The sequence below is a fragment of the Betta splendens genome, chromosome 22 (genome assembly GCF_900634795.4).
Source record: "Betta splendens chromosome 22, fBetSpl5.4, whole genome shotgun sequence".
NCBI lineage: Eukaryota > Metazoa > Chordata > Actinopteri > Anabantiformes > Osphronemidae > Betta > Betta splendens.
The window spans coordinates 12,886,160-12,913,032 of NC_040900.2; the positions used below are offsets into that span (position 1 = coordinate 12,886,160).

The following is a 26,873-nucleotide window of genomic DNA, read 5'->3' on the forward strand; positions in this document are numbered from 1 at the left end:
ATTCATTAGGTAATACTACAGAAAATGTCTTATTACCAATATGTTTCTTCATAGTGTGAATTTGAGGTTTGACTTGGAGTTTTGACATGCTGCATTTTTCACGCAGTCACTTTGGTTTTGACATTAATTTTGTCGATTTGATTCTGCTTCAAACAAAAGCTCTAAGATTTGACCAAGAATGGGTTTAGGTTTATTGAAGACATTTACACAGACACGTCTACTGAAGAAGTGGCATAACTGTACTGTGGCTAAATGTACAATAGTACCAGTAGTTCCACTCCTCTATTGTAGCTTTGACTTGTCTGTAGTTACATTTCAAGTTTTTATACAACATTTGTTCTTCTTTAAATGTTCTTTTCTGTTTTTCTGGAAGTCCTGATGAGATTTGTACAAGCAGACTTGAAGCTACAATACAACGTCTTAATTTACGGAAGCCAACTGTGCGGCTCTTGGCCTCCTCCTACTACTTCGTTATTGAGTGTGCTCGCTTTCTCCGTCACCTCCTGGTTTGAGTCCATTAGCCTGCAAAGAAAGAAATCTGTCGGGACCCCTAACATCCTGAGTCCCATGTTCCAGTGGCTCCCATCAGGACACAGACTCCCTGATGCAGGACCCAAATAGGAGAAACACTGTAATCCCAGCAGTAGTTATCCATCAGAATGCTGTCCTGTACAATGACGCTTTTAATTGATCTTAATAGTAATATTAATTTTCCTGGATGCTTTACCTTAATTGGCCTTCAGGGATAAATAATAGAGATAAAGTGTTTTAAATTGAATTGATCAATACATTATAAATACCAGAAATACTCACGTACACATTATTCAAAGAAATAAATTAAAAACAAATCTATGTTGTGAATTTCACGTCTGAAAATATGTCAGTTGTATAAAAAACATTTTGCCGTTTCCGCTCACGCACGTCAGCGCGTGCGTCAGTAAATGTCATGGTAACAACAAACGCTTGGCCCGACCGAGTCTATATAAGGCGCACAGTCACGGGGGTTCCCCGTTTGCAGTTGGACGCTGACGTTTAGAGACGCAAGCAACGACAGATGGGTAGTGAATTCCGTGTAAATTTTAATGTTTATCACCTAAATGGCCTAAGTTGTTTGGAATGAATAAGGGATATATGTACGATACATCTATTGTATGTGTATTTATGTGTTTATTGACATCGTAACTTGTCATTTTGGTCAAAGTTTAAAAATATTCATATTTTTAAAATGGCGACTGCACCGACTGTAAACTCCCGCAGCGCTCCAGCCCTTTTCGGTAGCTGCAGCCTTAAATATTATCGCCTAAGGTTATTTATTTTAGTTCAATCTAAATCTACCGTATAGACACATGGCCATTGTTGGACTTCGCTAACGGATCATTCTGTTGCCATTAAAGTCTCGGGAGTGGAGCAGTGGTTAGCGCCGCAAGCTAAGTAGCGCCCCTGCCATGATGCTATCTGTTTCCGCTTACGCACGTCAGCGCGTGCGTCAGTCAATGTCATGGTAACAACAAACGCTTGGCCCGACCGAGTCTATATAAGGCGCACAGTCACGGGGGTTCCCCTTTTGCAGTTGGACGCTGACGTTTAGAGACGCAAGCAACGGCAGATGGGTAGTGAATTCCGTGTAAATTTTAATGTTTATCACCTAAATGGCCTAATGTTGTTTGGAATAAATAAAGGATATATGTACGATACATCTATTGTATGTGTATTTTTGTGTTTATTGACATCGTAACTTGTCATTTTGGTCAAAGTTTAAAAATATTCATATTTTTTAAAATGGCGACTGCACCGACTGTAAACTCCCGCAGCGCTCCAGCCCTTTTCGGTAGCTGCAGCCTTAAATGTTATCGCCTAAGGTTATTTAATTTAGTTCAATCTACCGTATAGACACGTTGTTGGACTTTGCTAACGGATCATTCTGTTGCCAGTTTAGCAATTAAATCTGTGCAAGTGTGATCTGGAAATGCAGGCACGATATTACAGTTTTTCTCAGTCGCTTTAGTACAATTCTCAGACCAGAATTGAAGTTTGCAAATATGTGTGTGCATTTATCAAAACAATTTGTACAGACAGCAAAAGCCTGGATTTCTTGCAAAAGCCTGTATTTTGCTCAAAATCTTTAGTTCATGTCTTCATCGCATTGCCATCAGAATGTCAAGTCCTTGTGTCATTGTCTATGAACAAGACAGTCAAATTACTTAATCATGTTGTCAATAAAACTCTGATCTGAGAATTGTACTAAGCGACTGAGAAAAACTGTAAAGTACAGAGTGAAATTCTCAAAACTATTTGTTCAGTCTTCACATCATGATGTCACGTGTGCACATCATATAAGCAGTTTCTCTTTTTTCTCTTTTTTTCACTTTGAACAAGTTGCAAATGCTTTGGTACATCCATTCAAATGATTCTGCACAATTCCCAGCTCTTTGCTACATTATCAATTGTTTATTTCATGTTGATCAAAATGTATTATATAGTTCACTGTGCAATAGTTTTACTCCTCAAAACATCTAGTCATTAGTTCATCGTATAAGTCATTAACTGCAAAATGGTTGATCAAGTTGTCATAATGTGACAAATATATTTCTATACATCTCCATTATATGTTTTTTTTTTCTAAATCTGTCCTGATTTGGTAAATTGCTCTCAGGTGACTTGACTTGCTCTAACAAAGGTGCATCTCCTTAACCATCAACTGGCAAGTATATATTTGGGTGAAGCACAACACAATGTTCTATGTCTGACAATGGTGCGCTTACACATCACAAACTCTCTACAGAGGTCTCATCCCTGAAGAAGAGAGGGGTCAGAGTGGAGATCACCTGCCAAAGTATGTGCTAGTTTGGGACAATGTGAGTTTTCACCACTCCAACATCATTAGGCATCAGGATGGAAAGTTGTAACACAGATGACTGGACAGATCTGGATTTTTGTTCAAAGACATCATAATCATACTATCGTGCTTTTCGTGGCCTATTTATTGTATATTTTGAGCCAATATACGATAGAGTTGACACTGGCGTCCATTATGTTTTGATGTTGTTTAGATTGTGCGCACGTCACCAGAAACTGTTGTCACGCCTACCTGGTTGGCTCCTCTTCTCTGTCAATCACATTATAAGCGCTGCTGATTGGTTCAGTTACCTGCTCAGGTTTATATGCACACTTGTACCGTTTGTCCAGTATTGCGATAAGGGCGAAAATAAGGAAGTGTGTTCAGAACCGAAGCAAATTACTGGATGAAAAGAATCCGGTAAGGAAATCAAGCGGCTCTACCTGGTGTTAGACGCTACGATTCAAGCTAAAGTGAAGCTAAAGCCGCTGCTGCGCGGTGTTCATTTGGTGTCGGACGTTACATGTCTAAAAAAAACCCTGTCAAAGAAAACACGCACTACGTGAAGTCTCTAGCTCAAAAAAAAGTAAATAATTGTTTAATTCGAATAACTAATTCTGTTATTTCTTTAGATTGTGTGCACATATAATAGTTTTGTTTTTAAAGGGAGTGTGTTTGCCAGTAATAGGACAGCAGTAATATTATATGGCAATGTGTACACAAAGCATTAAGCTAGCGATTAGCTTAGCGTCCGTCGTTCTTCAGATCATAACTTGCCACGCGTATTGGTGGCGTATGCTATGCTATTCTTTGGCGCATGTCCTTAGGTCCTTTTAGAATAGTGGCTTTTATTTGAGGAGTTTATTTGTGTTGCAAAAAATTATTGTAGCGGTAGAGCCACAAATTTGTCCCGTGCTGGTGTAATGAAGTTTTTTTTTTTGTAGGCTACAGTACTATATTTCTTTGTTTTTTTTTTTCTTCTTCTTCTTCTTCTTTGTTTCTCCGCAGGCTGCTGTCTGCGGAAATCCACCACCATCTCCTTCGTTTTCCCTGCATTGATCAGGAGGTGGTTCCGCTGGCACCAGTCCACAAAGTTCTGAGTGAGTCCTCTGTACTCTGCGCCGTCATTATCGGTGATCAGTCCGACGATCGCAGAGTCGTCAGAGAACTTCATGCAGAACACAGCTGTCCGTGTTGTGTCTGAAGTCTGCCGTGTAGAGGGTGAAGAGGAAGGGGGCCAGTACAGTCCCCTGTGGGGCCCCCGCACTGCAGGTCAGAGTGTCAGACACACAGTCCCTGGCTCTCACAAACTGAGGCCTGTTTATGAGATAGTCCATAATCCACTCCGTCAGATGAAGGTCAACACCAGCCTCCTCCAGTTTGTGTTTCAGAAGCACCGGCTGGATGGTGTTGAAGGCACTGGAGAAGTCAAAGAACATGATCCTCACAGTGCTGCCGGGCTTCTCTAGGTGAGAAAGAGCTCGATGTAAGAGGAAGATGACGGCGTCGTCTGCTCTTATGCCGTGTCGGTAGGCGAACTGCAGCGGGTCCAGGTAGGTTCCCACTGCAGAGCGGAGGTGACCCAGGACCAGTCTCTCCAATGTCTTCATCAGGTGTGATGTCAGAGCCGCTGGTCTGAAGCTGCTGGGGTCTTTAGCGTGTGGTGTCTTGGGCTCTGGTACCATGCAGGAGGTCTTGCAGAGCTGTGGTACCACCCTCAGCTTGAGGCTCAGGTTGAAGACATGCTCCATAACTCTGCACAGTTCGCCTGCGCAGGACTTTAGGAGTCTGGAGCTGATGCCGTCTGGTCCAGCTGCTTTCCTGGCCTTGATCTTCCTGAGCTCACTTCTCACCTGGGTGCTGGAGAAGGATAGGGGTTGAGGCAGTGTCTCAGTGTTGTGTGAAGTGAGGCGGTGTTGTTGGGATGAGTCACCAGTCGTCAGGGCTGAGGGTAGAGGGCTTTGTGTAAAGGTGTGAAGGGCTGTGGGGGCTGGTAATCCAGTGGTATGAGGTGACAAAAGGTTTGGAGGCAGCTGCTGGGAGGTGTGAGTGGGTGCTTGGTCAAACCTGTTAAAGTATGAGTTCAGCTCGTTGACCCAGCTCGGGTCCCCCTCAGCCGGTGGGTGTGGAGCTTTGAAGCCTGAGATGGTTTTCAGGCTCCTCCACACCTCACTCACATTGTTCTGCTGCAGCTGCTCCTCCATCTTCCTCCTGTAGCTGGACTTCCCCTCACAGATTTTCCTCCTCAGCTCCTTCTGCACCCTCCTCAGCTCCTCCCTGTCCCCTGATTTAAATGCTCTCTTCTTCTCCTTTAGCAGAGCTTTAATATCAGAGGTGACCCACGGCTTGTTGTTGGTGAAACACCGAACCCGCCTGGTGGGAACGGTGTTTTCACAGCAGAAGTTTATGTAGTCCGTTACGCAGTCTGTTATTGCGTTAATGTCCTCCCCATGTGGGTCGCAGAGCTCCGTCCACACAGTGGTGTTAAAACAGTCCCTGAGAGCCTCCTCGCTCTCAGCTGTCCACCTCTTCACTGTGCGGGGCACCACCGGCTGCCTGTGTACAACAGGTTTACACGCAGGCAGGAGATGCAGGATGTTGTGGTCAGCTCTGCCCAGCGGTGGGAGGGAGGATGCAGTGTAGGCCTCTTTGGTGTTGGCATAGAATAAGTCCGGGGTTTTGTTGACTCTGGTGGGGCAGGTCACATACTGGGTGTATGTAGGCAGAGCAGCTGAAGGAGGTGCATGGTTAAAGTCCCCAGAGATCAGGAAGAGGGCCTGTGGGTGCTGTGTTTGCAGCCTGCTGGTGACTGAGAGCAGGGTCTCAGAAGCTGTGTCAGCGTTAGCGGAGGGTGGGACGTACACAGCAATTATTACACAGCAGCACCTCAGCGGTGATCTCGTGTCTGTCTCTGGGCAGAACTACGGCGCTGCGCAGCGCGATCAGCTGCTCCGCGGTGTAAACGATGCGCGCTCTGGCCCCGACGCACATCGTAGCTTTAAAACAGCGTTTGTACTGCGCCACACTTAGAAAAACTATATAAAAGCTGTGTACAGGTTGTGTACACTAATGCTACTAACAAAACACTAGAAAGATAAACTTGAGTAGGTGAAGAAAGTGATAAATAGAAGTAAGAGGACAGGAGCTGTTGTGACCAGCAGCCAGCTCGACCGGCGCCGGAGAAACAAAGAAGAAGAAGAAGAAGAAAAAAAAAACAAAGAAATATAGTACTGTAGCTTTTAAGATGATCACATTTTAACCCAAACTATCGTATGAAATTTAACAACTTTAAAAGTCACGTGAATTTTAAAACAAACTTATTCTATGGGCACGTAGCCTATGGAAATCAAGGAGGTTCGGTTATTTCGACAATTTTATTGATTTTCGGAACTAGAGACTTGATGTCGTGTCCGTGTTTTCTTTTGCATGTTTTTAACATCGCAATGTCCAACGCACCTTGAATACCGCAGCGGCAGAAGGATTCGGCCTCATTGAACAGGTTGAATCCGCTCCTGAACCGTAGCGTCCAACTCGCAGACAGGCCGGTAAAGTAGCTTGGTCTATTGGCCAGTCTCTGCACCACCGGAGTCTTTTACTAGTTTGTTAACATTTTGAACTCGCGTTTCTTATTTTCGCTCTAAACACGATAATTACTGTATGTCTGGCAACGCTGATAGATGCTGGCAAGCAGAGGCAGAGAAGCATCTCCTACAACTGCAGGGTTTCCTTTGGTTAAACAAATTCTGTCTCTGCTCTTTAAGTTTGTTTAGGTTTGTTCCGTGTAATTCTAATTTAAACTATTGGTTGATTTACTTTTTTTGTTTCAGGTGCCCCAACCAACCTTCTTATCAAGCCTCTCTTCCACCGCTACCACCTCTTAGCAAGCCTCTGGTGGGACGGGTTCATCCTCTGTGCTGAGACTTAATTATGATATGCCACAGCAACGTCAGCCCCAAGTATTGGCTGAGGTGGAGTCAACTTTAGCAGCAGTGATGCAGCATCATAATGCACAGTACGTAAGTCTTGTTTGTATGTGTATGTACTTGTAACAGTATATTGTTCATATGTTGCGTTTGTTTCTAGAAAGTCTGTCATTTACCAGTTTGAAACGGCCCCGGGGTAATTCCATTAACTGGCGTTGGACCACGTGGTGTCACATGCTTTTATTGCCAGATCTAACCTAAGCCATGCAGATGTTGGATTATTTGTTGCACATGCAGCCCATCTCCAGTCAGTCTGTGAAGAAGTCATGGTCAGTTCTTTACAGGTCTGTGTGGTAGTTGGTTGTTTAGGCTATAGACTTGTTCACATTTGTGTCACGGTGGACATGAGTGAAAGGTCCCAAAAGACTCAACGCTGATAATATTTCATCTTCTTCTATATTTGCATAAATCAAATTTAAACCTTGTTTTCTCACCCAATGGTTGGTGTCAGCGCAACAGAGCTAAGATTTGACATTTACTTGGTTTATTCTAGTTCATAAACTCTGAAAACATTTAAAAATCACACTCCTGCTGTGCACCCGTTTTTGTGGGCAGTACCAAGATCATAAGGCGCATAAACCAACCTCGTGTTAAGCCAACACCTCCGTCTCCTGCAGAGGAGCTCCGCAATGGGGAAATCCACAGGTCAGCAAGAAAGCAAAAGGTCAGTCCCAGCCATCATGTTGTGAAGACTTACTTTGGAACATTTAAGATGCTGCGTGTGTCCTTTCTCTTCTTCCAGAGACTGCGCCCTACAGAACCTTGCAGCGCAGATGAAGGCACTCCCTAAAGTTGTGGGCTGTGAGTATGTGAACACCTGTCAACCCAGTTAAGCTGTCCAATCCCAGCAGCCCCTGCACTTTGTCTTCTAGGAGATCTAAGTGGGCTTGACCTAGAGACAAACTCATCACACACACTTCTTTCTGCCCTCTTGTGTCGCAAAGAAAATCATCCTTATGAACTGGAAAACTAAAAAAAAATTAAGCATTACTCAATACCTGAACAGCTTGTTAGATAACACCACCTTAGACACATTGTCTGCTTCATCAAATCAATGACCAAAACTATACGCTGATTGATTTCATTTCCAGGTAAGGATGCGTGGGGCTCTGGTACTGCGTCATGTCTGGCACAGTGGTGGTGGGGTGATTAGTGGTTGGGGGTGCCTGCCTGCCTAAGGAACCAGGACAACGGGTTGGTGGACTCTGGGCTGTCCGCATGGGTCCCCTGCGGCGGGGGTGTGGTGGCTGCTGAGACCGGCGGCCCTGTGCCGGAGTGGGACCATTTTGAGGGTTGGCGTGTGCCTGTCTCCGGGGAGCCAGAGGCGGGCCTCCCTGCCGGTGTGCGGGGGCGGACCTGGGGGTGGACACCTGGGTGACCTGCGGTCCGACGCCCTCTGGTAACTGCTCGGGCCTGTTGCAGGGGGGGTTGGCGGACTACTCAGGCTAGAACCTTCATTGGGCCCTGGGCGGAGGCTGGCCCTCAATGCACAACCGCAGAGTATGTGTGTGGGTTTGAGTGTCACACTACACGGGGCGAGCATGGGCATACTTGAGCGAGAGAATGGGTAAGTGTGAAAGAAGGGTGAGGATGGCTCTGGCTGTGCTGCGTGTGGCGCCTGGGCAGTAGTACTGCGGTCCCTGGGTCTCAGCTGTCCCTTCCTGGCTGGGGGTTGTGGGGGGGGCGGTGGGATGGGTAGCAGAGCCAGTCGGGAACCTGGCTCTGCGGACCCTGGTGCTCTGCTTCCCAACTACATTTCTCCGCATTCATCCACTTAGGTCTGCAAGGGGCATCCTGCTGATGGAGGGACCGGGGCTACTGGGAAGTGGTTCCGTCCCTTCCAAGTGGGATGCTCTGCAGTTTTAATTGCATTAGTCATACACACTTGACCAGGAATCTGGGGGCTCCTTCCGGGTGGGCCAGTAGACGGAGCCTTCTTATTGATGGCTCTGTCTGCTGGACCCCCCGGAGAATTGGGTATCTCCCAAAGTTCCTCATACTTAGCCACATACACATACATTTAGGGCCGGGGGTGGGCTCCTTCACTAGGGCCTGGGGCTGAGGCCAGTTGTGGTCTCGGCCACTGGCCCTGGTGGAGAGATCACCACCCAGTTTTAACTGCAAAAAGACATTTAGGGCGAGGGGGGGCACCGTCAGCCAGCGGTTGTGCTCCTGGAGGTGTCACCCACCTTCAGTGCACTTTAGTTCCACACACTCACGTCCAAGCTGGGTTGCAGGGTTCTGGGGTACCTTTTCTGCTGCCCTCTGCCTCCCAGGCAGGGGGGTTGGGCGGGCTCGGAAGGAGCTGCGGTCCCTGCCTGGGGCCACATGGCCGGAGACCTACCCTCCCCACGAATGTGATCAAGCGAATGGTGTGGGTGCGAGAATGTATCTGAGAGTGCATTGGTTCACGTATGATTGACTAGTTTGTTGTGAGAGAGTCTATGGTGTGTGTTTGTTGATGTGATGATGTGAGTTGCATATGTGGGTGGGTGTATGCGTCTGTGTTTGTGTGAGTTGGTATGCATGTGGTGCGGTTGAAGAGTGGGGGCTCCGGTTTTTCGCCCGGGGTACAATGATCGTCTGCCTGGGTGGTCTCTTTTCTGCTGACCCCACCAATTGCTGGCCTTGTGCTGCAGGCCGCTGTGGCGCCAGGGGATGAGGTCGGGCAGATGGGGTAGGCCCCGCTCCGCCCGTGTGGGGGTGGTGGACTGGGGGTGGGCCCCACTCTGGGCGCGGGGGCATCTTCTGGCGGGCTCCCTACAGACCGTGGGTCCTCGGGCTCTACTCTTTCAGGCCGACCCTCCCGCCGGGGGGAGTGTTTGCCCCTGGTTCTCATGGGGTGGACAGCGTTGACCCCCGGTGGCCCACTCTGGCCTCGGGTGCTGTCTCTGTGGCTGCTGCAGCTCTGCCTGGGGGGCTCTGTGTGGGCGGCTTGGGTCGCAACACCTGCCCTCCTGGAACTGAAGGTGTGTGGGCTCCCTGGATGCTGGGATTCCTTACTCTGCTTGCTGGATGGGCGTAGTGGCCGAGCCCCTCACATCACCCTGGCTTCCACAAGTTTATTGCACCCGCGGACACGCCCACCACACGCGGTATGGCCCGGCGTGTCTCCGCGGGATGCAGCCAGCTGGCCCTTTTGTTTCCTGCTCTTTTTGTCCCAGGTTTTTGCCCGACGTCGTGAAGACAAACCGGAAAGTTACTGGGGAAGTTGGGGTGTGACCTGTGACGCATGCATGCAAATTAGCCATGTGGCCGGAGGGAGCTGCGTTTATGCACATCTCGTAAAGATCGAAGCTATTATTATTATCATCAACCATCCTATTTCCAATCGGCCTATTCCCATATGCGGGGTCACGGGAGCGCTGGAGCCTAAGCCAGCTGGGTATGGGCGAGAGGCAGGGTAGACCCTGAACGGGTCGGCAGCGCTTAAGTTAGCTTCTTATGTGGCACTCGTTGACTGCATTAATACCTGGAGACGGCTCGTCCAGGATTTGAACCCTGAACCTCTGGCACCCAGAGCGAGAATCAGATAGACCAACGAGCCATATTATCATCATCATCATCATCATCATTGTTATTATTATTATTATTATTATTGTTTGTATTGTTATAATAAGAATTACCAAAAAAACTTAGAAGTAACATATTTTTATTACACACACAACATAATGACACAAGCAATATTGTGGTGGAGGGTCACTTCTTTCCTACTACTACTACTAACATTTGACTTTCAAGCGATGAATGCTAAAATAAACTTTGAATTAACATGATTATTTAAACACACACACACACACACACACACAGTGACACCAGTAATTATGTGGTGGGTCACTCCATACACCTCTCTGCCAGCCACAACTCTACAGATTTGCCAGCGTAAAGAGCACAAAAGTGTTCATACTGGTGCTGGCTGTGGCCATAATCTTTGTGCTTTGGCAGGCCACACAGCTGGCAGATTCTAAGTTTATTCGGCTTCCTTCTGTTTTCTGGAGGTTTGAAACTGTGCTCATTCTCCCACTTTTTCCTCATGGTGAAGGCAGTTGTCCTGGGAATTTTTGGTGCTTCCTTTTCTTCCTGCTCCTTCAGCCACTCATTGGCAGACTTTGCCCCAGGCCCTGCAGTGTGTGTGCAGTAGAAATGCACTTTGTAAAAGGCATGCCCCTTCGACAGGGTCCTGGGAAGTCCACAATTTCGGCATTGGCTTTGGCGCTCTTCTTGGGGCTCCTCTTGGCGCTGTTGTTGGCGCCCTTCCTCCTTTTTTAAGCAAGCAGCATGTTCTTGTAGTGAAGCGGCGGCGTTGGTGGCAGCGGTGGTGGCAGCCTCTGGAAAAGCAATGTTGGCAGTGCTTGTGGCGGGTGAGGAGGATGATGATCTCCATGGGGAGTGCCAGGCAAGGGATTTGTCCTCAGAAGATACCCTTGATGTTTCTAAATATCCACATCGTAACCAAAAAGACACAGTCAAATGCTGGGTTATGTCTAATGTGTTACACCTACAGGGCCGTCACCCTCTGCGACATCCATTCCCGTCTCCACAGCGGATTCTTCCCGTGAGACGGGGTCGGTGTCAGCTGAACAAGCAGCAGCAGCAGCAGCAGCAGCAGCAGCAGGCTGGTCATGCAGAAACTGCATGTCCTGCAGCTCCCCAAACCCCTCGTCCTCCTCCCCCTCATCATTATCCACAACCTCCACGTCAGCCTCATCCAGGCCGTCGGGAGCGTCTGGATCCCGGCCCAAATCCTCCAGCACGGCACCCGTCTGGGAAAACAGGTACTCCACCCCAATCAGCTCACCTGAAAGAAACACAAGGCGACATGAGTTTACATGTTTTCACTCATGTACTCATCACTCGGGGTGTGATGCTGTGATTTCCAGTCCACTACCTGTGTACTCTCCAGGCTGGGTGTATGTCTCCACCACCGTCATACCCATAAACTCTTGGGTCAGCCGCTTTAGGTAATCCTGCAGCAGGGCATCGTAGCAGCGCGGGACCAGCCTCTGGGCTCCTTCCACTGAAGCTCTGCCGCGGTCTTCATTCCATCGTACCAGGCCCTCCAGCAAGTACACCTGAAAGTGCAGGGCACTGGCTGACGTGCCTGGAGACAGGGAGAGACAAAAAAATTCCACTATTTGGAAAACAATCTCAACTTCAACATCTCACAACAACACAACACTAGTAACAAGAAAAAAACTAAACAGCCGTTTGTTTCCCCTTTTGTTTCTCACCAGGTATGAAGCCGTTCAGGTGAAGGTGGAAGGACTCCAGTGAAGTGGATCCTCGGGCGCAGCGGTAGACGGGGAGCCGGATCCCTCCCTTGGTCAGCTCCCCCGTCTTAGTGTAGAGCGCCACTCCCGGGGGATCCTGGATGCAGCTCAGGTGACGACGCTGCACGCTCCAAATCGCCTCCATCCTTTCATGATCGATGAGGACGACGCCCAGATCGTTTCGCAGGTCCCAGAACTGATCCAGGAGCTCCTGGATCAGCCTCTCCGTCTCTGCCGCGCCGCGCGTGTAGCGGCGGCAGTGACGCGCCAGCTCCTTGGCAGAGAGACGGATGTAGGAATCTCTGCCCTCCTCTGCGCGCTTGGCCTTCTCCAGCAGAGCCAGGTCGTCCTGGTCCCACATGTAGATGGCGTAGGACAGCCGCGCCATGAACTGAGGGTACAGCTGGTGGCTCTCAGTGGTGACACCTCTGGCAAAGGTGCCACACGTCCAGCCTCACCACCAGCTGGTCCCACTCGGAGAACATGGCGGATGTGCCCGTCCGTCCAGTGAGGGAGCAGCAGTCACGGCCCACGTACAGCACCGCTGGAGGGGCCACCTGGGCTTCTCGGTACCGCCGCATCAGCCCTGCGGCCATGGGCAGAAGCCCATCCCCCTCTGCAGCCGTGAGGACGGACATGAGCACCTGGTAGAGGTGGAGAGCAGAGAACAACAAGGTCAGTGATGCATTTCATACACGGTGAGGGGAAAGAAGCTGATGCCCCCCCCCACACACACATACCTGTCCGTACTCGTTGCCCACGTTTGTCACCCACGCTGCAGTGCCCGCAGCTTTGCCAGCCAGCTTGGAGGTCATCTGGACGTGTGACAAAAGGCAGAAAGAAAATGTAATCAGCACTGATAATTACATAATTATATAGATTATAATTATAATTAGATCTAATTATATCTAATTAGATGGATTGATCCGTGATGACCAAAACGGACCTTCTTTGTAGATTCCATCTTCAGAATGTTGCCGAAGATAGACGTGACCCTGGCCTTGGTCGCCTCCAGCCTAGACAGGGCGTCCCTGACAAAGACGGAGAGGAGCCAGCCCACGGTGGGCACCGGGTGCAGGGGTGGGACAGTCACCGGCTTGACTGCTGCACCCGCTACGCCCAGCTTCTTCAGCACCCCGAGGTACGTTGCAGTGCAGGACATCCAGGTCTCTGTGTGGTCCTCCATCAGCTGTTTGCGAAGGCGGGTCGCACTGTTGCCCAAAGTCCGCTGCCTCATCTGCGAGATCACAGACTTGTGGCAGGACAGCCTGAAAGGGAGCACAACAAGTCAACGGTTGAAATCCTGACCCGACACGCCTCTTTACGTTTATATGTAGGCGTCTCACAGGCTCAGCACTTACTTGTAGGTGAGTACAGCCGGGAATTGATTCCGGTGACCCGGGTCCAACTGATTGATGATGTCCGGGACCCAGGCGGCCATCTTCTTCCCACAGGAACGACATTCCAGGTACTCTGTGCCCATAAAGTACCAGCCGTCCCTGTCCAGAACCCTGCGCACCGTCTTGTACAGTCCTGCGCCGGTCAGCTTTGTGTCACAGCTGGGGCACACAAGCCTGCACGCCCACATCCTGTAGGGCATCCACAGGAAGAACGGCCTCTGGAAGAAGGCGTGGGACGATGCAGGGGTCTGGGTGTAGAGGGGCCGGGCTCCGGGAGGGTACCACCAGAGGCGAAGGTCGGTGGTGAGGACACGCTGGCCCCTGGCGTTCCTGGTGAACAGAGCCCGGCCCACCCAGTCCTGCTGCTCCTCCGGCAGAGTCTGCCTCCAGCTGTGAGGCAGCAACTTCACCACAGAAACAGACAAAAGGTGAGCACAAGCCAAACAATTTGAAGCACAGTGGGGGAGCTGCCCTGCAGAGGGAGGGGGGGGGTCTCACCTCTGAGCCACTAATTGGTCGCGAGGGTTTAGGACAGCCCTCAGCTGCGGCTGCAGCTCTGGTCCTGGGCCGCACGGCGACGCCGCTGTCACCACTGGAAGACAGGTCCAGGTCATCGACTGGCACAGGAGTGGAGGCTGAAGATGGGACCTCTGCAAAAATAACTAAAAGTAATCAAAGTCATGCAAATACTCAGACATGAGAGAGATTCCACAACACGTGTCGTTGAATCTGTCTGATGTCTGTGTTCTGTGCACAGAACAAACTTTACTATCCCAGTTAAACTACTGACGGACAACAACAATCACCATACCATAATGTGATGACATACAGACGGACAGCGAAGCGTGAGTATCTACCAAGGTTAGGTTGTTAGGCCTACAGCTGATCTCTACAGGGTCCAGTAAACATCAACCGTACCTCGTAGTCACCTTATAACTTACATACAGTTTTACACCATTAATCCATAGAAGGCTTCTGAATAACAGAAGAACAGCTATTATCAGGTCCAAACACGTTCACCACAGAATCATTTACATTTGATAAAGGGTTATAACCATTGCATGTGTGCTTGTGCGTGTGAGTGAACTCACGCTGACTCTCCACCTCCAAGGCAGCAGCCAGGAGCATCTCGTCTGAGGGCTCGTTAGCAGCTGTTTCACACAGAAAAGACAAAGAAACACCTACTGTCAGATGGTGGGCACTGGGGCTGCTGGGAGGGATGCTGGTTCTTCTCCTGGTCCCGGCCCAGTATGTAGGTCTTTAAAGCATGCAGGTTGCTGCCTGGGATGCACTTCTTCTTCCTCAGCCACTGCACGTAGCTACAGAAACAACAACATCACTAACAACTGTGTGCGCGGTTGTTCCAGACAGACTCAATGTCACTATTTCATCTGCACTGGTGTTTGTTGTCTGTGCACAGGCTTACGTCTCAACCTCTTTCCCCGTGGCCTCGTACATGGAGGCGTAGGTCATGGCTCCGTGGGGGCCGAACTCCACCAACTTCTTGTCTTGGCTCCGGACAGACTTGGAACCCTCCGTGGCACGGCGTCCCTCCACGGCTGACATCACCTCTGGGAACAGCTTGCTGTAGGAGGTGAGGGCATCCTGTGTAGCGGGAGAACAGAATATGTGTATTATGACAGAAATAGGAATTTCTTGATGATTGCTCTGATTGAGCTGTGTGAGTTGGGATCCGTATAATAGTTCTAATGATGGCTCTACTTTTACTGTACTAGGATGAGTGAGATATTTCTGTGTTGTACTCCACAGCACCTTGTTGGCCATAAGTGGTGAGCTGGATGTGTCACCACTCTCCCGCTCCTTCTGGTGTGAGGCCAGCAGGGACACAGCGTAGCCCACGTCGTGACTCAGGAGCCACTTGAAGGTCTGTCCCCGGTACTGCCCAAACTGGATCTCATATTGGCTGAGAAGCAGCTGGGAGCAGTGGGGATCTCCTCCTCCTTGCAGAGTGCGAGCTTGCGCCTCCTCCTTCACCTTTTGAGGCACCTTCACCTTCCATGCCTCAGACCCATGATAGGCCTGGGCCACCGTCAGTGCTTCTGGTGAGGGCCTGAGAGTGAGCTCAGTGGACGAAGGCTGCACACGGAACAAAGGGCGATGGTCCATGATCTAAGGAATCAGAGAAACATACAATGAGCTGTACACACGTTAATAAAAACATTATATGTCTTATCCTATCCTAGCATGCGTTTTTAATATTCTCTTACTACTTTATAGTGATGTTACTATATAATTAATGAGTACACTGAGTGCGTTATAGAACGTTTATACAGAAATTAGCTTTTCTAAATAAAGAAACGTGCATTTTAGGTAGTTCACAATTAATTGTGCATTGATGCCTGACACATGAATACGAATTACGAGCAATAACTCTCTAAAAGAAGTATCTAGTCATTAAGGTAAAATACTGGTAAAAGGTGGTCGCATGTTTGAAGATGTAATTTTATTTAAACGGAGCAAACTCCGACAATGAAAAGCAAATATAAAGAACTGTCGAAAACGTCGTGTACTGTGGAAGAGACTGAAAATGTGGGTGCAAGACCGTGAAAAATAAGGTGAAAATAAGGTGAACTTGTTTAAAATTTAAAGAAAAGGAGTTCGCAAGTGTATCAAAATGCATTCTTACCTTCGTGAAAAGTCCGCTACTCACAATAAAGTTTATCGCTGTAAAGAAAGAAATGTCGACAAAGACTGAGTCTGTAAAAACGAAATGGCAGTGAAGTAGAATCAAACTGACGCCTCCTTTTCGCGGTGTCCAACTAAACTAGCCAATTACATCGTTTAGCTGACAAGTAGGACAGACCAATTAGGATGCAAGCCATGTAGGACAACCGGAAAGGGAGCATCGGTTTGGGGATGGCGCAAACACGCCGGGCCGTACCGCGTGTGGTGGGCGTGTCCGCGGGTGCAATAAACTCCCTGAATTGTTTCCATGCAGCGCAAGGATGACACGCAAATTCGTGAAGCGTTCCTCATTTTAAATAATATTTTAAATATTTTCGGGTCAACTTCTGGTTACGGCTCTTATTTTGAAATACAGACTACACGAGGAGAGACGCGAAACATCGATGTGATTGGATGAACGCGATCAGGTAACGAGTGTGACGTAAGACCAGAAGAACGTGACTTTCGGTGGGCAGCTGGACGGTTTCTCTAGCGATTCGTAAAATTGCCAATGTATAAAAACAGTTAAAACACGACCGCAACCAGTGTTTAAGATTAGTAGCTTTACAAGTATTGTCGTTTTAACTATAGTCATGTAATAGACGGAGACTCCACACGGAACACAGGGCGATGATCCATTAGCAAAAGAATCAGATTTTATCTGGTTACACCGTGAAAGACACACGATAACTTTTTAATTTCCATCTCTGTGTCATGATTCATGTTACTTGTCACATCCGGTTTTATTTTGTTGGACTTCCTGTTACTCTCCGGTTCTCAGTATTCACACCTGTACGTAATCAGCAATCACGCTTCAGTATTTAACCTCCAGCTCTCACAGACACTAGCCGCCAGATTGTTAGTTCATGTACTCTTTCCAGCATTCCGTAGTAGCCATTCGTGTTTTGACCGTGACCGCCTCGACCTTTGATTCTTGCCTGAACCCTGTTGATCCCGCAACCTGTGAAAGACCTGTGCCTGATAATCTGACCGTGAGTTTTTGCCTGATCCTTGTCTGTACTGTCGCCAAGTCTGCTCGTGTACCGAACCCTGCCTGGACCTTGATTCTGAGATTGCCTGCTCCTTTGTGTATTGCCTACTGGAACGTACTGTGTATGACCTGGACCGCCTGACTCTGATTCACCGAATAAACCTGCACTTAATCACATCTGTGTTTCTGCGCCGTGCATGTGGGTCCGACACCTGCCCAAGCCTGACAGAACAATCTGGCCAGAAATGGACTCCGCCGGTGCAGAGAACCTCCGAGCTCAGCTCATGGCTCAGGAGCAGCGCGCAGCAGAGCAGGAGGAGAAAACCAACGCCGCTCTCCAGAGATTGGCCGAGTGTGTTTTGCGACAGGAGACGGCGGTGGCAGGATTAACTGAGGCAATGAATCGCCTAACCCAGAGCTCGACGGGAGAGACGAGACCGACCCCGAGCGCCACTGCCGCGGCTGCGCCCCTGGCAGCAGCGGCTCCCATGGCCGTCGCTCCAGACGCCAGGCTAGGCGCCCCGCTACGGTTCTCTGGTGAGTCAGGAGACTGTCGAGCATTTCTCACACAGTGTGAGATTCATTTTGAACTGCATTCACCCGCGTTTCCATCGGAGCGCGCTCGGGTGGCATACGCTATTTCGCACCTGACGGGGGACGCGGAAGCATGGGCGACAGCGGAGTGGCAAAACGGCTCTTCCTGCGTGTGCACCTTCGCCGCTTTCGCCACCGCATTGAAACAGATCTTCCAGGAAGTCACCCCGGGACGCGAAGCGGCTCAGCGGCTGGTTAATATTCGACAGGGCGGCAGACCGACGGCGAAGTACGCAATCGAGTTCCGCACGCTAGCCGCAGAAGCCGGCTGGGACGCCACCGCACTGGGTGATGTATTTATCCGCGGACTCTCTCGGCGGGTCAAGGACTGCTTGGCAGCGAGGGATTTGCCCAGCAGTTTGGACGCTCTGATCGCCCTGGCGATACAAATTGACCGCAGGCTGGGGAGCAACGAACGGGAGCACCACCGAGAGGAAAGCCTGCGGGAGAACCGTCGACTTCGCACCACGAGCCCCAGGAGGGGGCAGCGTGAGCCTGGCGGTCAGTCCGTTCCTCGGAACCCGGAAGTGGGACCGCAGCCAGAGGAACCGATGCAGATCGGCCGCGCACGGCTGTCAGAAGAGGAGAAGCGACGTCGACGCTCCCATGGACTGTGTTTGTATTGCGGTCAGGCCGGGCATCTTGCCCTGCGCTGTCCACTAAAAAGACATGGCTCATCGCTAGCACGGAGGGTAGCGGTGAGCCGAACAATTTTAGGTAGCGCCTCCGCTCGGTCATTGCCTACGGTAACACTAGTCTCCAGTACCCGATCCGTCCAGCAGGCGGTCCTCATTGACTCCGGAGCTGATGCCAGTCTGATGGACGCCGGACTGGTGGAGCGACTGGGCATCGCGGCCATCCCCTTGGCTTCTCCCGTGGAGACGGCCGCGCTGGACGGACGACGGCTCTGGAGAGTTACTCATCGAACTGAACCGGTAATAATGACCTTTTCTGACACTCACACCGAGAAAATCACGTTTTTAGTCGTGGAGTCATGCTACCACCCGGTGGTACTGGGCCACACGTGGTTGAGACTACACAACCCCACACTGGATTGGCGCAAGGGGGAGGTGAGCCGATGGGATTCAGACTGCATGAACACTTGCTTTCAGCCCGCAGTCTCCCAACAGGCACCTGCAGGGGCAACGGCGACAACCGGTGAGGAGATCGAGCAGGCCGATCTGACGGGAGTCCCCGATTGCTACCACGACCTTCGCGCTGTGTTTAGCAAGGTCCGTGCGACCTCTCTTCCGCCCCACCGAAAACATGACTGCGCGATCAACCTGCGCCCAGGGACCACGCCTCCCAAGGGGAGGTTGTATCAGCTTTCTCCCAAGGAAACCCGGGCTATGAAGGAATATCTGGACTCCGCGCTGGCCTCAGGTATCATTCGTCCCTCATCCTCTCCTGCAGGCGCAGGGTTCTTCTTTGTGGGGAAGAAGGACGGTTCCCTGCGGCCCTGCATTGATTACCGGGGTCTCAATGACATCACTGTAAGAGACTCCTACCCTCTTCCCTTATTATCCTCCGCGTTCGAGTTGCTAGCAGGAGCTACTCACTTTACCAAGTTGGACCTCCGTAACGCCTACCACCTGGTTCGGATCCGAGAGGGGGACGAATGGAAGACGGCCTTCAACACCCCGAATGGACACTATGAGTACCTCGTCATGCCCTTTGGTCTGACCAACGCGCCAGCGGTCTTCCAGGCGTTTGTAAACGAGGTACTCGGCCCCATGATAAATGACTTTGTCTTTGTATACCTTGATGATATCCTGGTCTTTTCCCGCTCCGAGGAGGAGCACATTGCTCATGTCCGCCAGGTCCTCAGGAAATTACTTGAACACCGCTTATATGTTAAGGCAGAAAAGTGTGAGTTCCATGCAGACCAGGTCTCGTTTTTAGGATTTATCGTCAGCAGGGACAAGATCGAAATGGACCCAGCCAAGACCCAGGCAGTTCAGGAGTGGCCGGTCCCACAGAGCAGGAAGGAGGTGCAGCGCTTCCTAGGATTTGCCAACTTTTATAGAAAGTTCATCAGAAGGTTCAGCAGTATTGCCGCTCCACTGCACGCACTAACCTCATGTAAGACTGCTTTTCAGTGGACAGGCGAGGCAGAGGAGGCGTTTCAACGTCTGAAACGCAGTTTTGTCACGGCACCCGTGCTACGGATGCCCGACCCACAGCGGCAGTTCGTGGTGGAGGTCGACGCGTCCAACTCCGGAGTCGGGGCCGTGCTGTCCCAGAGGGATCCCACGGACGGTAGGATCCACCCATGTGCCTTCATGTCCCGCAAGCTATCTCCCGCGGAGCGGAATTACGACATCGGGGACCGAGAACTGCTCGCGGTAAAGGTATCCCTAGAGGAGTGGAGACACTGGCTGGAGGGGGCAGATCAGCCCTTCCTAGTATATACAGATCATAAGAACCTTGAATACCTGAGAACGGCGAAGCGGCTGAATTCACGCCAGGCCCGATGGGCACTGTTCTTCAGTCGTTTCAATTTTCACTTGTCGTATCGTCCTGGATCCAAGAATGTGAAACCTGACGTTCTGTCTCGTCTGCATGACGCGCAGCAGGAACCAGCAGAACCAGAGTCCATCCTACCGCCCGGATGCCTGGTGGGGGCAGTCACCTGGTCGGTGGAGCGTCGGGTACGGGAGGCCAACCGCGACCGTCCAGCCCCACGCGGCGTCCCGCCCAACCGGCTGTTCGTGCCACCCAACCTCAGGGGAGAGGTCATCCAGTGGGCTCACGCCTCACTAGTAAGTGGACACCCCGGGGTGGCTGGCACTCTGTTTAGGCTGGGGGAGAGGTTCTGGTGGCCGACGGTGAGGAAGGACGTCCAGGAATACGTCGCCGCATGCCCCACGTGCGCCATGGGCAAGGCGTCGCATCAGCGACCGGCCGGTCTGCTGCGTCCTCTGCCGGTACCGCACCGCCCCTGGTCACACCTAGCCCTGGATTTCGTCACCGGTCTCCCCACCCTCCCAGGGGAAGACAGTCGTCATGACGGTGGTAGACCGCTTCTCCAGGTTAGCCCACTTTATTTCCCTACCCAAGTTGCCGTCAGCCAAGGCTACGGCCCAAGCCATGCTCGAGCATGTTTTCAAACTCCACGGCTTCCCTTCAGACATTGTTTCGGACCGAGGGCCCCAGTTCGTCTCGCGATTTTGGCGAGAGTTCTGTTCTCTCCTAGGGGCTGAAGTTAGCTTATCGTCAGGGTACCACCCCGAGTCCAATGGACAGGCCGAACGGGCCAATCAGCAGTTGGAGGTAGGATTGCGGCTCCTCGCCTCCAGAAACCCGGGGTCATGGGCCAGCAAACTCGTGTGGGTGGAGTTCGCCCACAACACGCTGCCCTGCGCCTCCACCGGACTGACCCCGTTTCAGTGCGCCTATGGGTTCCAACCGCCATTATTCCCGGCTTCGGAGCACGAGGTCCACGTCCCGTCGGCGCACGCCCTGGTCCAGCGTTGCCGTCGCACATGGTTGCAGGCACGGCGCACCATGTTGCGGGCACGGGACCAGTACAAGCGGGCGGCCGACCGTAAGCGGACACCGGGCCCAGAATACAAGGTGGGCGATCAGGTCTGGTTATCCACCAGGGACCTCAGGTTGCAGGCCCAGACCCGTAAGTTGACTCCGAAATTCATTGGTCCATATACGATATCACAAATTATTAATCCTGTTTCTGTGAGGCTCTCATTGCCCAGGACAATGAAGATCCACCCCACCTTCCACATCAGCCGCCTCAAGCCCTATAGATCGTGTCCCATGGTTCCTCCCCATCAACCGCCTCCTCCTCCTCGGATCGTGGACGGAGGGCCTGTCTACACGGTTCGGGACCTCCGCGACTGCAGACGTCGGGGGCGGGGCTTCCAGTATCTGGTCGACTGGGAGGGCTACGGGCCGGACGAACGATCTTGGGTGCCGGCCCGGGACATACTGGACAAGTCCCTCATTAGGGACTTTCACGCAGCACATCCTGAGGCCCCGTCCCCGGACGGGATGGGGCACCACAGCCACGGTTCTGCAGACGAGGAGGATTCCGGCGCTGGACCCTCCTCCTGATGTCCTCCCTCCACCCACCCTGCTTCATCACCCGGGCGGGGGGGGGAGATTCGAGCCCTCCTCCTGTTTCCTCCCTCCACCCGCCCTGGGCGGAGGGGGGAGGGGCTCGTTGGCGCCGTGGAAGACGCCATAGGAGGGGGGGGTACTGTCATGATTCATGTTACTTGTCACATCCGGTTTTATTTGTTGGACTTCCTGTTACTCTCCGGTTCTCAGTATTCACACCTGTACGTAATCAGCAATCACGCTTCAGTATTTAACCTCCAGCTCTCACAGACACTAGCCGCCAGATTGTTAGTTCATGTACTCTTTCCAGCATTCCGTAGTAGCCATTCGTGTTTTGACCGTGACCGCCTCGACCATTGATTCTTGCCTGAACCCTGTTGATCCTGCAACCTGTGAAAGACCTGTGCCTGATAATCTGACCGTGAGTTTTTGCCTGATCCTTGTCTGTACTGTCGCCAAGTCTGCTCGTGTACCGAACCCTGCCTGGACCTTGATTCTGAGATTGCCTGCTCCTTTGTGTATTGCCTACTGGAACGTACTGTGTATGACCTGGACCGCCTGACTCTGATTCACCGAATAAACCTGCACTTAATCACATCTGTGTTTCTGCGCCGTGCATGTGGGTCCGACACCTGCCCAAGCCTGACACTCTGACACTCATCTCTGACTTACTGTGACGTCAACTCGTTCGACTCATGGGAAGGTTCAGATTCACTGTGAAGAAAAGCTATCTTTCCTTCACGATTGCACCAAAAGTCAAATACATTCATTTTAAGATAGTTTATCAGCCCTGTGCTATCCTTAGCTACACTGTGAATGCTTTGCCTCTGAAATGATTTAAGTCGGACAATATTCCCCATTTCTCTTATTTATTCATTACATGGGCAACTTGTATTCAAGAATCTCAGATAATGTCAATGTGATTTTACTTGTGTGCAATTATCAAATCCACACATGCAAATGGAATGGTTGTACTCCCTCGCCTAATTTATTTGACCAATTACTTGATTTATTATATTTTACTTTTATCTGTATTTCCATATTTGATTATCCCTTGTTGTGCCTAACAGCCCTGTTTGTAAAATAAATAAACGTCACAAACGTATCTGTAGTGTTTAGTGATTTACATGAGTTAGTCATATTTTTAAATGTATTTTACAATAAACAACGTGCAGAGAAACAGTTCAAAACATGGTAGCATCCTGTGCCACCAACATTATCAGACTGAAGAGACAAAAGCTCCACCACCTCGTATTCTTCTCGGTGTTTCACCTTGTAACACAGTCACAGCTAATTATAGTCACTGGTTCAACTCTGGTCTGTTTCTAGCATGTGTGATGTCACAGAAAGACAATAAACAACAATTAAAACAACAATAAAAGCCAATAAACTTTCTTCCTGTCGCTCAACCCTCACCTGCAGTTTCTCAGTGTCGCCAGCAGATGTCAACCCGTGACCACGCATTGGATCTAGGAGCCGCAGCAAAGGGCTAAGGTGAAACAACAAACATCGTTAATAACAACGTTGAGAACAAACATCAATTTATTAGGCCATTGGAGGATTTATACCAGACAAATGACAAGAGAACTGGACCCAGGGCTAAAACTCAGCAAATAATTCATCATAATCGTGAATATACGGATACAATATTAATTTTACTCAAGACTCAAGTTATTTTGAAATACAGACAACATGAGTAGGAACTGATGCTGAACTGTTTCTTAAGTAGTGAGCGATTCCCATGAGTCCGTCATTATTATTACCGTATTACACACTTGACCATGTGCATATAGAAAAAGTTCAAAGGTGGCAGCAGCCAGTGTTTAAGGTTAGCAGCTTTAGAGGGTAGTACTATAGTCTCATTTTAACCCTGTTTTAAGTTAAATCGGAAAAGTAAAGTTTTAACAAGGACTTTCAAGAATTTAAAGTCATTCGTAAAATAAATTAGAAACAAAGAAAGACATTTGCACAGAAGTAAAATCACGGTAACAGTATCTGAGATTAAAATAACGTTCAAATAAGAGAAAAGGGGAATATTGTCCAACTTTAAGGAGATCCAGTTGTGAAAAGTTAAATAAACTTAAACATAAACTTATGAAGAAAAGCATTTACAGGGCAGGCTTTCAGACCAATGAACAAAACCTGTCTCATTTATTTGCTTCAGCTTAGTATTTTATCAGTTCTCTATCGTCACTTGATCAGTAGTAACTAATTACACCACCTCTTGTTGTAATAAGTATTAATACAGTAGCTGCAGATGCACACATGGCGGGTCCTGGATGCAGCTGAGGTGGCACATCTGCGTAGTTCATATGCTTTCCATGCTGGCTGCGTTCAACAAGGGGATGTTCATAGAGTTGTGTCCTGCAGGTCCACCAAAGGAGTCCAGGAGGTTCTGGATCAGGATTGCTGACTCCTCCACTCCAACAGTGGAGTTGCCACTCCTTTGTTGTTTTGTGAAGATGCCGTGTGACAGCTGCCTAATAAAGGTTGGGTACAGCTCATGGCTCTGTGTCGTTACACCTGCCACAAAGTGCGTCATCAGACAGTGCAACACGCGTGCATATATTTCTTTATGTCTTCCAGGCTACAATCTATATAATATAAATGAAACAAGGTCGTTGTTTTTGACACACCTAACTATTGCAGGCAGCAGTCCTGTCCACACGGGTGACCCTAGGGGACGTTCCCTGGCGAGTTGGTACCGTCTCATCAGTCCAGCTGCTGCCATCATGGACAGGCCCCCAGAACAAGTAAGGACCCTCATAAGGACCTGCCAATACTCCTTCTCTACGTTGGTTGCACGGTGTCAGTCACAGGCTGTACCGGCGAGCTTCCTTGTCACCTGGAAAGAGATATATTTGTTGTGGTAGAAGTGTGTGGACACAGAATCAGTTTAATGCGATAAAAACCTTCCTGGTTGAAGCCATTTTCAGGATGGATCCAAAGGTGGACGTGATCCTGGCCTTGTACTCCTCCAGGCGTGTTAGACTTCACCCCCTATGATCCTAGATCAGTGACGCGGACTCAAACACCTTAAACAGTATGCATAGCTCAGCCCACATCTGACTCTGGATTGGTGGACGACAATACTGGAGAGAAACCTGAAGTCGAAGCCATCATGGCCGTCAGCTCTGACTCCCTCACGTTAGTGGAGATTGAACAGGCTGTAACGGCAGGTGTGCGGGTTGAGTCGTAAACACCATTAATGGAGAGTTAAGTAGGTTTAAAAAGAATAATTCTGTGGCGCCGGAGGAGAATTAGTTAGCTAACTTTGCTAGCTAGCCAAAGTTACGTCCACGCTATAAGCAAAAGTTTCCAGGTCACATGTGGGCGGGGTTTGCGCGCACTGTTTGAGGTGCTTTGTTACCTGGATTTCGGAGACAGACGTGTAAACAGCCAGTGTGACCAGGGACAGGATCAGTATGATGTAGGGAAACGATTTTAGATTGATATTAGGACAAGAAAGCTTCTGTAAAAGAAGAATTTTTTTTTTATTATTTACAGAGTATACATGTTCACAACAGTATTTACCATCAGTTACATATTGTGTCAAAGTAAAACAACTTTAAAAATCTTGTTTGACACAAAATATAAAAATAATCATTAAAAACTTCCAAGCTGTGACAGAGTAGCATGTTCTACATTGTCATTTTAAAAATTTGACATTAAAAATATAGAATTATTTCTTTCTACAAAAAACCTTAAGGCAAGCAGTGTCTGCTATAATCCTTAAATCTGACAGCAGACCAGGAAGAGATGATTGTTCAAATTATTCATCTAGCCACTCAAGGTCAAGTCCTTCCCCACGAAAGGACTTCCTATTCACCCCATAATCACATTTGAGTTCATCACCCACAGCAATGTATTTTGCTGCCACGAGCAACAAGGTGTCCTTCACTCCACTGCTAAACTGTATTTTGCAGTGGAGAGGTTTAGCGTTGGGGTTCTTCCTCGAACGATTCAAATATCCCATGGTATCTTGTGGTGTGGCCTTTAGGATGGCGTCACCTTCCTCACCACAGATCAGTTCTCTGTGGCAGTCACATATAATCGAGCCCTTTGCAAAATGCTTCGTGCCACAACTCCTGTTAAAAGAAAACATTACTTTTGTTAGTATCGCCATCGTTCCACTGATATTACGTCTTTGTTGGTGGTCAGTTACAGTTTCCTATGAATGAAAAGTGTTTTTACCCTCTCCTTGTTTGTCATCAAAGGACTTGTTGAATCCCCAGCGTCACCACCATCGGATTCAGATGATTCTGAAGCCCCAGTGCTTTTGCCTACTGCAGGCACCGCTTCCATAGTAGGAGTGGTACTAGAAACAGTGGCCCGCGTTGTCCTGATGGCCGTTGCAGCCGCCCTCTCCCGCCTGGCCGCTGCCTCCTCGATATCCTGGTCAGAGGGCGCACCAGACACAAAGAAGCCCCTTTCCCTCAGGTTTCGGACCATGTTCCATCTGGTGACCTGGTCAGGGAAAATGCTGCACAAGTCCATGTAGTCCCAGTTGCGCTGGTAGCGAGTCCAGGTTCTCATACTTTCTTTGGCTCTCTTCACCTCTGCCTGTCTTTCTTCAGGAGAAGCATTTTTCATGCAGGTTCTGAGAAGGTGGGTGGGCAAGCTGTCCTGAGGCTTCTGGCACAGAAGGCAGTGAACAATGCGGCGATCCTTTTTGCTGTGAGAGGAGGTATAATTTACAGATTATTGGATGAACAGACAACTAAGTCTTTGTTTGACATATGTCCTCAATGCAAATGACAATCTACAATGTATGGCTCAAACAAGCATTTATATCTGCCTTAGAACAGTAGAAAAGCACATTCAGCTGGGACATCCCTATCAATTTTCCCGCCATTTGTGTTCCACACAAAAGGCCACCATTTTGTCACCAGGTGTGGTCCACACACACGTTTGTTAAGATGTGGTCCACACACATGTTCCACCATAAAACTAAACTCATCCTATACTACTACTTTTAATACTATTACTTTATAGCAACTTGACTTGACTCGTGGCTTTTGAAAGGCATTATATTGG

General features: G+C 49.5%; 2 protein-coding genes and 2 long non-coding RNA genes across 5 annotated transcripts; 2 read left to right on the forward strand and 2 right to left on the reverse strand.

Moving 5' to 3' along the window:
- Positions 1 to 7,094: 7,094 nt before the first annotated feature.
- Positions 7,095 to 11,859, forward strand: LOC129603590 (uncharacterized). Its single transcript, XR_008693657.1, has 4 exons — positions 7,095 to 7,464; positions 7,562 to 7,620; positions 11,324 to 11,594; positions 11,723 to 11,859. It is a non-coding gene; the product is annotated as an uncharacterized LOC129603590 (long non-coding RNA).
- LOC129603588 (uncharacterized) lies at positions 11,110 to 12,477 on the reverse strand. Its single transcript, XM_055505690.1, has 3 exons — positions 12,051 to 12,477; positions 11,708 to 11,920; positions 11,110 to 11,617 (listed from the first exon to the last, which is right to left on the reverse strand). The coding sequence occupies exons 1-3, from the start codon at positions 12,475 to 12,477 to the stop codon at positions 11,304 to 11,306; spliced, it is 954 nt and encodes a 317-aa protein (XP_055361665.1). The 3' UTR covers positions 11,110 to 11,303.
- A 25-nt stretch (positions 12,478 to 12,502) lies between these two features.
- Positions 12,503 to 15,616, reverse strand: LOC114848792 (uncharacterized). The gene is made up of 8 exons (XM_029139539.3): positions 15,263 to 15,616; positions 14,916 to 15,094; positions 14,675 to 14,808; positions 13,988 to 14,139; positions 13,451 to 13,893; positions 13,036 to 13,357; positions 12,830 to 12,904; positions 12,503 to 12,733 (listed from the first exon to the last, which is right to left on the reverse strand). The coding sequence occupies exons 1-8, from the start codon at positions 15,614 to 15,616 to the stop codon at positions 12,503 to 12,505; spliced, it is 1,890 nt and encodes a 629-aa protein (XP_028995372.1).
- Positions 12,771 to 15,687, forward strand: LOC129603589 (uncharacterized). 2 transcript variants are annotated; one of them, XR_008693656.1, is made up of 6 exons: positions 12,771 to 12,935; positions 13,047 to 13,230; positions 13,427 to 13,456; positions 13,544 to 13,917; positions 14,020 to 15,083; positions 15,260 to 15,687. It is a non-coding gene; the product is annotated as an uncharacterized LOC129603589 (long non-coding RNA). The 2 variants fall into 2 exon arrangements; XR_008693655.1 differs by having other exon boundaries at positions 13,427 to 13,917.
- Positions 15,688 to 26,873: the final 11,186 nt, after the last annotated feature.